General features: G+C 68.4%; 1 protein-coding gene across 1 annotated transcript; it reads right to left on the reverse strand.

The window, feature by feature from the left end:
* Positions 1-7,961: 7,961 nt before the first annotated feature.
* LOC121275157 (uncharacterized proline-rich protein-like) lies at positions 7,962-9,374 on the reverse strand (the record flags this gene model as incomplete). Its single annotated transcript, XM_041182573.1, has 2 exons — positions 7,962-8,021; positions 9,312-9,374. Coding segments are annotated over 2 exons (123 nt in total), but the record flags the coding sequence as incomplete, so codon positions are not given.
* Between the last annotated feature and the right edge of the window lie 2,575 nt (positions 9,375-11,949).

The raw sequence follows: 11,949 nt of genomic DNA on the forward strand, positions 1-11,949 counted from the left end.
GAAGATGGGAAAGGGGGGAGAAGATGGGAAAGGGGGGAGAAGATGGGAAAGGGGGGAGAAGATGGGAAAGGGGGGAGAAGATGGGGGGAGGGGGGAGAAGATGGGGGGGAGGGGGGAGTAGATGGGGGGGAGGGGGGAGTAGATGGGGGGAGGGGGGAGTAGATGGGGGGAGGGGGGAGTAGATGGGGGGAGGGGGGTAGATGGGGGGGAGGGGGGAGTAGATGGGGGGGAGGGGGGAGTAGATGGGGGGAGGGGGGAGAAGATGGGGGGAGGGGGGAGAAGATGGACGGAGGGGGGAGAAGATGGATGGAGGGTGGAGGAGGTGGAGGGAGGGTGGAAGGAGGGGGAGGGGATGGAGGCGGGGGGCGGAGAAGGGGAGGGGGAGGAGATTGGGGGAGCAAATGGGGACATGGGGGGAGGAGAGGAGATGGGGGAGGGGGAGGGGGAGGAGATGTGGGCGAGGGGGAAGGAGATAGGGTCGGGGGAGGTGGAGGAGATGGGGAGGGTGAGGGGATGGGTGGGGAGTGGGTGCTTTGTGGGCGGAGGCGGAGGTGGAGGAGTGGGGAAGGGGAAGGGTGGGAGTAGATGAGGGGGAGGAGATGGGAGGAGATGGGGAGGGAGAGGAGATGGGAGGAGGGGGAGAGAAGATGGGGGAGGGTGATGGGAGGAGTTGGGTGAGGGGGTGATTGGGGGTGGTGATGGGGGTAGGAGATGTGGGGGAGGGGGAGGCGAGGGGGGTGGGGGGAGGAAATGGGGAGAGGGGAGGTGATGGGGTGGGGGGAGGAGATGGGGGGTGGGGGGAGGAGATGGGGAAGGGGGAGGTTTGGGAGCGGGGTGGAGGCGGAGGGGAGGGGGAAGGAAAGGGGAGGGGGAGTGGGGAGGAGATGTGGCTAAGGGGGAGGAAGTGGGGGGAGGAGTTGGGTGTGGAGGGGGAGGTTTGGGGGCGGAGTGGAGGGGAGTGTGAGCGGGGAGGAGATGGGGGTGAGGGGAGGAGGTGGGGGGAGGGGTTAGGTGGGGAGGGGGAGGTTTGGGGGCGGAAGCAGGATGGGGCGGAGGCGGAGGGGGAGGGGAAGGGGAGGGAGGAAATGATGGGGAGCGGGGGGAGAAGATGGAAGGAGGGTGGAGGGAGTGGGAGGAGATGGAGGCGGGCGGAGGAGATAGGGGAGCAAATGGGGGACATGGGGGGTGATTGGGGGAGGAGATGGGCAGGAGGAGATATGGGGGAGGAGAGGAGAAGGGGTAAGAGATTGGGGCGAAGGGGGAGGGGATGGAGAGGAGGGGATTGGGGAGAGGGGAGGAGGGTGTGGGGGAGAGGGGAGGAGGGTGTGGGGGAGAGTGGGCAGGGATGGGGAGGAGAGGGTGGAGGGAGAGGGGAGGGGGAGGAGATGGGGGAGGTGGTGAGGGGAGGAGGTGGGGAGAAGGATGGAAGGGATTGGGATGGGTGAGGGATGGAGGGGAGGGAAATGATGGAGGGGTGTGGGGATGGGGGTGGGATGGGAGGGATGGGGAAGAGGATGGGTGGAGCTGTTGGATGGGGAGGGGTGGTGGCGGCAGGGGGGTTGGGCTGAGGGGATGAGGGTGAGGGGAAGAGGGGATGGGCAGAGGGGCAGGGGGAGGAGTGGGGGGAGATGTGGCGGAAGAGGAGAGGGAGCGGAGGAGGGGGAATAGATGGGGAGGGGGAGGATATGCGGGGGAGGAGATGGGGGCGGAATGGGGGGAGCGGAGATGGGGGGGTTGCGGACGTGGGATGAGGGATGGGGAGGAGGGGAGGAGCAGATGGGGTGCGGGGGAGGGTATCGGGGGAGGAGAGGGCGCAGGGGGAGGAGATGGGGGGGAGGAGGTGGGAGGAGGAGATGGGGGAAATGTGGGGTGATTGGGTGAGAAGTTGGGGGGAAGGGGGGAGGAGATGGGGCGAGGAGATGGTGGGCAGGGACGGAGGGATGGGGAGCAGATGGGGGCGATGGGATGGGGGCGATGGGATGGGGGCGATGGGATGGGAGTGATTGGCTGGGGGGATGGGGGGCAGGGAATAGGATGGTGCTGAAGGGTGATGGGGGATGGGTTGGGAGGAGAGGGGAGGAGGGAATGGGGACGAGGGAATGGGCGAGATGGGAGGAGGGGCAGAGGGGAGGAGGGAATGGGCGAGATGGGAGGAGGGGCAGAGGGGAGGAGGGGATGGGGATGAGGGAGGAGGGGATGGGGATGAGGGAAGAGATGGGGAGGGGGAGGAAATGGGGAAGGGGAAGGGAGGGGGAGGGGGAGGGGATGGGGAGGGGAGGAGAGATGGGGTGGAGGCGGAGGCGGGATGGGTGTCGAGGCGGGATGGGGGAGGGGAAGAGGGAGGGGGAGCGATGTGGTGGAGCGGAGTGGGAGGGAGGAGGAGGGGGAAGAAGGGGAGGAGATAAAGGGGAGGAGATGGGCGGAGGGGGGAGGGTAGATGGGGGCGGAAGGGGGATGGGGCGGAGGGTGGATGGCGATGGCGGTGACGGAGGGGGGATGGGATGGGGAGTGGAGGAGGGGTAAGGATGGCAAAGAGGGGGAGGAGATCAGTGGGGAGGAGATGGGAGGAGGAAATGGGGAGATGGGAGGAGGAAATGGGGAGGAGATGGGGAGGGGGAGGTGATGGGTGGGGAGGGGTTAGGGTTAGGGTTTGGGCACAGGCGGGATGGGGGCGGAGGTGGGATGTCGGGGAGGGGCTTGGGGGGAAAAGGGGGAGGAGGCGGGAAGGGGCAGAGTGAGTGGGAGGCGCAGGGGAGGGGGAGGAGGGGTGGAGGGGATGAGGGGATGGAGGGAGGAGATGTGGAGAGGGGCATGGAGATGGGGGGAGGGGGTAGGGTGGAGGAGATGGGGGGAGATAGGGGAGGTGGGTGAAGATGGGGGGAGGGGGAGAAGATAGGGGGAGGGGTGAGAAGATGGGGGGAGGGTGGAGGAGGTGGAAGGAGGCGGAGGGGCTGGAGGCAGGGAGCGGAGAAGGGGAGGGGGAGGAGATCTAGGGATCAAATGGGAACATGGGGAGAGGAAAGGAGATGTGGCAATGGGGAGGAGATGGGGGCGAGGGGGAAAGAGATGGGGGCAGCGGGAGGTGGAGGAGATGGGGGAGGGTGAGGGGATGGGTGGGGAGGGGGAGCTTTGGGGGCGGAGGCACGATGGGGCAGAGGCGGAGGTGGAGGAGTGGGGAAGGGGAAGGGCAGGAGTAGATGAGGGGGGAGTAGATGAGGGGGAGGAGATGGGGAGGGAGAGGAGATGGGGAGAGGGGGAGGAGATGGGGGAGGGCGTGATTGGGGGTGGTGATGGGGGTAGGAGATGTGGGGGAGGGGGAGGAGATGGGGTAGAGGGGAGGAGATGGGGGAGGGAGAGGAGATGGGGGAGGGAGAGGAGATGGGGGAGGGAGAGGAGATGGGGGAGGGAGAGGATGGAAGGGGAGGGAGAGGAGATGGAGGAGGGAGAGGAGATGGGGAGGGAGAGGAGATGGGGGAGGGAGAGGAGATGGGGGAGGGAGAGGAGATGGGGGAGGGAGAGGAGATGGGGGAGGGAGAGGAGATGGGGGAGGGAGAGGAGATGGGGGAGGGAGAGGAGATGGGGGAGGGAGAGGAGATGGGGAGGGAGAGGAGATGGGGAGGGAGAGGAGATGGGGGAGGGAGAGGAGATGGGGGGAGGGAGAGGAGATGGGGAGGAGAGGAGTTGGGGGAGGGAGAGGAGTTGGGGGAGGGAGAGGAGATGGGGGAGGGAGAGGAGATGGGGGAGGGAGAGGAGATGGGGGAGGGAGAGGAGATGGGGGAGGGAGAGGAGATGGGGGAGGGAGAGGAGTTGGGGGAGGGAGAGGAGTTGGGGGAGGGAGAGGAGATGGGGGAGGGAGAGGAGATGGGGGAGGGAGATGGGGGAGGGAGAGGTGATGGGGGAGGGAGAGGAGATGGGGGAGGGAGAGGAGATGGGGGAGGGAGAGGAGATGGGGGAGGGAGAGGAGATGGGGAAGGGGGTGGAGGTGGAGGGGAGGGGGGAGGGAAGGGGAGGTGGAGCGGGGAGGAGATGGGGGAAAGGGGGAGGAGGTGGGGGGAGGGTTTGGGTGGGGAGGGGGAGGTTTGGGGGTGGAGGCGAGATGGGGTGGATGCGGAGGTGGGGAGGGAGGAGATGATGGGGGGCGGGGGGAGATGATGGAAGGAGGGTGGAGGAGGTGGAGGGAGGGTGGAGGAGGTGGAGGGAGTGGGAGAAGATGGAGGCGGGGAAGGAGATGGGGGAGCAAATGGGGGACATGGGGGGGGTGATTGGGGGAGGAGATATGGTGGAGGAGAAGAGATGGGGTCGGAGATGGGGGTGAAGGGGAGGGGATGGGTGGGGAGGGGGAGGTTTGGGGGCGGAGACGGGATGGGGTGGATGCGGAGATTGGGAGGAGATGGGGAGGGAGATGGGAGGAGATGGGGTGGAGGCGTGATGGGGGAGAAGATGGGGGAAGGAGATTAGGGAGGAGATGGGGGAAGGGGGTAGGGTGGAGGAGGTGGAGGGGGGGGAGGAAAGTGGAGGGGGAGGAGATGGGGCGGAGGAGATGGGGGGAAGAGTTGGGGGGAGATGGTGGGAGGAGATGGGGGCGGAGGAGATGGGGGAAGAGTTGGGGGGAGATGGTGGGAGGAGATGGGGGCGGAGGAGATGGGGAGAGCAAATGGGGGACATGGGGGTGTGATTGGGGTAGGAGATGGGGAGGTGGAGGAGATGGGGAGGGGGATGAGATGGGAGGGGGATGAGATGGGGGTGGAGATGGGGGGAGGAGATGTGGGGGAGGGGGGAGGAGATGTGGGGGAGGGGGGAGGAGATGGGGGGTGTGCGGAGGAGATGGGGGTGTGCGGAGGAGATGGGGGTGGAGATGGGAGGGGTAAGATGAGGGGAGGGTGAGGCGGAGGTGGGATGGGACGGAGGCGGGATGTGTGGGAGGGTGGTGTGCGGAGGGGATGGCGAGGAAGGGATGGGGGGAGGGGGGAAGGCAAGGAAGGGATGGGGGGAGGGGGACGGGGAGGGGGGAGGAGATGGGGGAAAGAGTTGGGGGGAGATGGGGAGGGAGGAGAACATGTGGGTGGGGGGAGGAGGTGGGGGAGGGGGGAGGAGATGGGGAGCGGGGGGAGATGGGGAGCGGGAGAGGAGATGGGGAGCGGGGGGAGATGGGGAGCGGGGGGAGATGGGGAGCGGGGGGAGATGGGGAGCGGGGGAGGAGATGGGGAGCGGGGGAGGAGATGGGGAGCGGGGGAGGAGATGGGGAGCGGGGGAGGAGATGGGGAGCGGGGGAGGAGATGGGGAGCGGCGGGAGCAGATGGGGAGCGGGGGGAGATGGGGAGCGGGGGGAGATGGGGAGCGGGGGGAGATGGGGAGCGGGGGGAGATGGGGGGCGGGAGAGGAGATGGGGAGCGGGGGGAGATAGGGAGCGGGGGAGGAGATGGGGGGCGGGGGAGGAGATGGGGAGCGGGGGAGATAGGGAGCGGGGGAGGAGATGGGGAGCGGGGGGCAGATGGGGAGCGGGAGGAGTGGGGAGCGGGGAGGAGATGGAGAGGGGGAGGAGATGGGGAGCGGGGGAGGAGATGGGGAGCGGGGGAGGAGATGGGGAGCGGGGGAGGAGATGGGGAGCGGGAGGAGATGGGAGCGGGAGGAGATGGGAGAGGGGGAGGAGATGGGGAGCGGGGGAGGAGATGGGAGCGGGGGAGGAGATGGGGAGCGGGGGAGAGATGGGGAGCGGGAGGAGATGGGAGAGGGGGAGGAGATGGGGAGCGGGGGAGGAGATGGGGAGCGGGGGAGGAGATGGGGAGCGGGGGAGGAGATGGGGAGCGGGAGAGGAGATGGGGAGCGGGGGGAGATGGGGAGCGGGGGAGGAGATGGGGAGCGGGGGAGGAGATGGGGAGCGGGGGAGGAGATGGGGAGCGGGGGAGGAGATGGGGAGCGGGGGAGGAGATGGGAGCGGGGGAGGAGATGGGGAGCGGGGGAGGAGATGGGGAGCGGGGGAGGAGATGGGGAGCGGGGGAGGAGATGGGGAGCGGGGGAGGAGATGGGGAGCGGGGGAGGAGATGGGGAGCGGGGGAGGAGATGGGGAGCGGGGGAGGAGATGGGGAGCGGGGGAGGAGATGGGGAGCGGGGGAGGAGATGGGGAGCGGGGGGAGATGGGGAGCGGGGGGAGATGGGGAGCGGGGGGAGATGGGGAGCGGGGGGAGATGGGGAGCGGGGGGAGATGGGGAGCGGGGGGAGATGGGGAGCGGGGGGAGATGGGGAGCGGGGGGAGATGGGGGCAGGTGGGGGAGGAGATGGGAGAGGGGGAGGGGATGGGTGGTGAGGGGGAGGGAAGTGGGGAGATGCGGCGAAGGGATGGGTGGGGAGGGGAGGAGATGGGGGAGATGGGGAGAGGGGGAGGAGATGAGGAGGAGGAGATAGGGGAGGTGTTTGGAGGGGGAGGGGTAGGAGATGGGAGGGAGGGGGTAGGAGATGGGAGGGAGGGGGTAGTGGGGAGGAGATGGGGGGAGGAGCTGGTGATGGGGTGGGGAAGGAGATGGGGAGGGAGGGGGAGAAGATGGGGGGAGGAGATGGGGAGGGTTAGGAGATGGGGGAGGGGGGTAGGAGATGGGGGAGGGGGTAGGAGATGGGGGAGGGGGTAGGAGATGGGGGAGGGGGTAGGAGATGGGGGAGGGGGGTAGGAGATGGGGGAGGGGGTAGGAGATGGGGGAGGGGGTAGGAGATGGGGGAGGGGGTAGGAGATGGGGGAGGGGGTAGGAGATGGGGGAGGGGGTAGGAGATGGGGGACGGGGGTAGGAGATGGGGGAGGGGGGTAGGAGATGGGGGAGGGGGTAGGAGATGGGGGAGGGGGTAGGAGATGGGGGAGGGGGTAGGAGATGGGGGGAGGGGGTAGGAGATGGGGGAGGGGGTAGGAGATGGGGGAGGGGGTAGGAGATGGGGGAGGGGGTAGGAGATGGGGGAGGGGGTAGGAGATGGGGGAGGGGGTAGGAGATGGGGGAGGGGGTAGGAGATGGGGGAGGGGGGTAGAGATGGGGGAGGGGTAGGAGATGGGGGAGGGGGGGTAGGAGATGGGGGAGGGGGGTAGGAGATGGGGGAGGGGGTAGGAGATGGGGGAGGGGGTAGGAGATGGGGGAGGGGGTAGGAGATGGGGGAGGGGGGTAGGAGATGGGGAGGGGGTAGGAGATGGGGGGAGGGGTAGGAGATGGGGGAGGGGGTAGGAGATGGGGGGAGGGGGTAGGAGATGGGGGGAGGGGGTAGGAGATGGGGGAGGGGGTAGGAGATGGGGGAGGGGGTAGGAGATGGGGGAGGGGGTAGGAGATGGGGGAGGGGGGTAGGAGATGGGGGAGGGGGTAGGAGATGGGGGAGGGGGTAGGGAGATGGGGGAGGGGGGTAGGAGATGGGGAGGGGGTAGGAGATGGGGGAGGGGGTAGGAGATGGGGGAGGGGTAGGAGATGGGGGAGGGGGGTAGGAGATGGGGGAGGGGGTAGGAGATGGGGGAGGGGAGGGTAGGAGATGGGGGAGGGGGTAGGAGATGGGGGAGGGGGTAGGAGATGGGGGAGGGGGGTAGGAGATGGGGGAGGGGGTAGGAGATGGGGGAGGGGGGTAGGAGATGGGGGAGGGGGTAGGAGATGGGGGAGGGGGTAGGAGATGGGGGAGGGGGTAGGAGATGGGGAGGGGGGGTAGGAGATGGGGGAGGGGGTAGGAGATGGGGGAGGGGTAGGAGATGGGGGAGGGGGGTAGGAGATGGGGGAGGGGGGTAGGAGATGGGGGAGGGGGTAGGAGATGGGGGAGGGGGGTAGGAGATGGGGGAGGGGTAGGAGAATGGGGAGGGGGTAGGAGATGGGGGAGGGGGTAGGAGATGGGGGAGGGGGTAGGAGATGGGGGAGGGGGTAGGAGATGGGGGAGGGGGTAGGAGATGGGGGAAGGGGTAGGAGGTGGGGGAGGGGGTAGGAGGTGGGGGAGGGGGTAGGAGGTGGGGGAGGGGTAGGAGGTGGGGGAGGGGGTAGGAGGTGGGGGAGGGGGGTAGGAGGTGGGGGAGGGGGGTAGGAGGTGGGGGAGGGGGTAGGAGGTGGGGGAGGAGGATGTTTGGGGCGGTGGTGGAGGGGAGGGGAAGGGGAGCGGGGGAGGAGCGGGAGGAGATAAGGGGGAGAAGATGGGGGGGAGAGGGAGGAGATGGGTGGAGGGGGAGGAGATGGGTGGAGAGGGAGGAGATGGGTGGAGGGGGAGGAGATGGGTGGAGGGGGAGGAGATGGGTGGAGGGGGAGGAGATGGCGGCGAGGGGGTGGGGATGGGGGCGAAGGGGGAAGAGGGGGGTGAATGGGAAGGAGATAGGGTGGAGGGGGAGGTGACAGGGTGGAGGGATGGAGGAAATGGGGGCAGGGAGGAGGGGGGATGCGATTGGGGGAGGGGGAGGAGATGGTGGGAGGGGGAAGGAGATGGAGCAGGAGATGGGGGACTGGGGATGTGGGGGAGAGGGAGGGGGTGGGATGGGGAGAGGGGGAGAAGATGGGGGGAGGAGGGATGGATAGGGAAGAGAGACGGATGGGGGGAGGGAATGGGTGGGGTGGAGATGGGGGGAGGAGATGGGAGGGCAAGGGGTCGGAGGGGAGTGTAAAGGGGGAGGGGAGGGGATGGGGGAGCGGGAAGGAGATGGTGGGGAGGAGGGGATGGGGAGGGGGAAGGAGATTGGGGGAGGAGATGGGGGGCAAGGGGGAGGAGGGGAGTGTAGAGGGGGAGGGGAGGGGATGGGGGAGCGGGAAGGAGATGGGGAGGGGGTGGAGATGGGGGAGGGGGAGGAGATGGGGGAGGGGGAGGAGATGGGGGAGGGGGAGGAGATGGGGGAGGGGGAGGAGATGGGGGAGGGGGAGGAGATGGGGGAGGGGGAGGAGATGGGGGAGGGGAAGAGATGGGGGGGAGGGGGAGGAGATGGGGGAGGGGGAGGAGATGGGGGAGGGGGAGGAGATGGGGGAGGGGGGTAGGAGATGGGGGGCAGGGGGAATGAGATGGGGGAGCAGGGGCAAGGACATGGGGAGAGGATATGGGGGGAAGGAGATGGGTGGAGAGGGGGAGGTGAGGGTATGGGGGGACGGGGTAGGAGATGGGAAGCAGGGGGAATGAGATGGGGGAGGAGGGGCAAGGAGATGGGGGGAGGAGATGGAGGGGAAGGAGATGGGGAGGGGGAGGAGATGGCGGCGAGGGGGCGGGGATGGGGGCAAATGGGGAAGAGGGGGAGAATGGGGTAGGAGGTAGGGTGGAGGGGGAGGAGATAGGGTGGAGGGATGGAGATGGGGGGGCAGGGAGGAGGAGGGAGGCGATGGGGGGGAGGGTGAAGGGAGCTGTGACAGTAGAAATGTGAGGGGAGGAGATGTTGGGGAGGAGATGGAGGGGGCAGGAGATGATGGGGAGGGGGAGGATCTGTGAGAGTGGAAATGTTGAGGGAGGAGATGTGGGGGAGGAGATGGAGGAGAGGGTTGGGGGAAGTGGAGGGGAGGGTTGGGGGAAGGGGAGGGGATGGGTGGGGAGGGGGTGTGTTGGGGCGGAGGCGGGATAGGAGGAGGGGGTGGGCGGAGGGGAGGTGGTGATGGGGAGGGGGAGGGGGAGGAGATGGGGGGACGGGGTGGTGGGAGGACATGAGTAGAGGGGGAGGATGTGGGGAGGAGACGGGGAGGGGGAAGGAGATGGGGGGAGGTGATGGGTGGAGTGGGGAGGAGATAGGGGCGAGGGGAGGAGATTGGGGAGGGAGGCGGAGATGGGGGGAGGGAGGCGGAGATGGGGGGAGGGAGGCGGAGATGGGGGGAGAGAGGTGGAGATGGGGGGAGGGAGGCGGAGATGGGGGGAGGGAGGCGGAGATGGGGGGAGGGAGGCGGAGATGGGGGCAGATGGGGGAGGGATGGGGGGGAGGGGGAGGGGATGGGTGGGGTGGGGGAGGGGAGGGGATGGGAAGAAGATGGGGGCAGGAGATTGGGGAGGGGGTAGGAGATGGGAGGCAGGAGGAATGAGATGGGGAGGAGGGGCAAGGAGATGGGGGGGAGGAGATGGAGTGGAAGGAGATGGGGGAGGGGGAGGAGCTGTGAGGGGGGAAATGTCGGGGGAGGAGATGTGGGAGGGTGCAGGAGACGATGGGGGAGGGGGAGGAGCTGTGAGGGTGGAAATGTCGGGGGAGGAGATGTGGGAGGGTGCAGGAGACGATGGGGGAGGGGGAGGAGCTGTGAGGGTGGAAATGTGGGGGGTGGAGATGTTGGGGAGGAGATGGAGGGGAGGGTTGGTGTAAGTGGAGGGGAGGGTTGGGGGAAGGGGAGGGGAGGGTTGGGGGAAGGGGAGGGGATGGGTGGGGAGGGTGTGTGGGTTGGGGCGGAGGGGGTGGGTGGAGGGGAGGTGGTGATGGGGGAGGGGAGGGGGAGGGGGGACGGGGTGGTGGGAGGACATGAGGGGAGAGGGAGGAGGTGGGGAGGAGTCGGGGAGGGGGAAGATGGGGAGGTGATGGGTGGAGTGGGGAGGAGATGGGGGCAAGGGGAGGAGATGGGGTGTGGGGACGAGATGGGCGGAGGGAGGCGGAGATGGGCGGAGGGAGGCGGAGATGGGCGGAGGGAGGCGGAGATGGGCGGAGGGAGGCGGAGATGGGCGGAGGGAGGCGGAGATGGGCGGAGGGAGGCGGAGATGGGCGGAGGGAGGCGGAGATGGGCGGAGGGAGGTGGGGATGGGGGGAGGGAGGTGGGGATGGGGGCAGATGGGGGTGTGATGAGTGGGGAGGGGGAAGAGAGGGGATGGGTGGGGAGGGGAGGGGAGTGGATGGGTGTGGAGGGGGAGGGGAGGGGATGGTTGGGGATGGGGAAAAGATGGGTGCAGGAGATTGGGGGAGGGGGAGGTGATGGGGAGATGGGGGCGAATGGAAGGAGATGTGGGCAAGGGGGGAGGAGATGGGGGCAAGGGGGAGGAGGAGGAGATGGTGGGGGAGGTGATGGAGGAGGAGATGTGTGGAGGGGGGAGGACATGGGGCCAGATTGGGGGAGGAGATGTGGAGATGGGGGGAGGGGGCAGCGATAGGTGGGGAGGGGGAGGGGGAGGGCAGGGGATGGGTGGAGAGGGGGAGGAGATAGAGGGAGGGGTGAGGAGATGATCGAGGGATGAGAAGATGGGCGAGGGGGGAGGAGAGGAGATGGGGAGGAGGAGGTGATGGGGGAGGGGGACGAGATGGGGGAGGACATGGGGGTAGGGGGAATGACATGGGGGTAGGGGCAAGGACATGGCGGGAGGTGGGAAGAGATGGGGAGGTGATGGGCAGAGGGGGAGGAGATGGGGAGGGGGTTGGATGGGTGGGGAGGGGACGGGTAGGGAGGGGTGGGGGGTTGGGGGCAGAGGGGGGATGGGGTGGAAGTGGGATGTGGGGGAGGGGGTTGGGAGGAGGGGGGAGAAGGGTGAGGGGAAAAGCCGAGGAGAGGGGGAGGGGGAGGGTGAGAGGGAGAGGAAGGGGAGGGCCAGAGGAAGGGTGGAGGGGATTGGGGGGAGGAGATGTGGGGAGGAGGGAGGTGATTGGGGGAGGAGATGGGGGAGGGGGAAGGGTGAGGGCAATGGGGAGGGGATGTGGGGTGATGGGGAGGGGAGGGGAGGACATGGGGGACGGGGGAGATGGGGGCAGGTGGGGGAGGAGATGGGGGGCGGGGGAGGAGATGGGTGGAGGGGGGAGCAGATGGGGACAGACAGGGGAGGAGGGGGAGGGGAAGGGGATGGGTGGTGAGGGGGTTGTGAGGGGGAGGAGAGGGGATGGGGAGAGGGGGTTGGAGAGGGGGGAAAGCGGGAGGAGATGGGGGGTCGGAGATGGGGGGGCGGAGATGGGGGGGCGGAGATGGGGGGGCGGAGATGGGGGGGCGGAGATGGGGGGGCGGAGATGGGGGGGCGGAGATGGGGGGGCGGAGATGGGGGGGCGGAGATGGGTGGGCGGAGATGGGGGGCGGAGATGGGGGGGCGGAG

This window comes from Carcharodon carcharias, unplaced genomic scaffold (assembly GCF_017639515.1).
Source record: "Carcharodon carcharias isolate sCarCar2 unplaced genomic scaffold, sCarCar2.pri scaffold_1110_ctg1, whole genome shotgun sequence".
NCBI classification, from domain to species: domain Eukaryota; kingdom Metazoa; phylum Chordata; class Chondrichthyes; order Lamniformes; family Lamnidae; genus Carcharodon; species Carcharodon carcharias.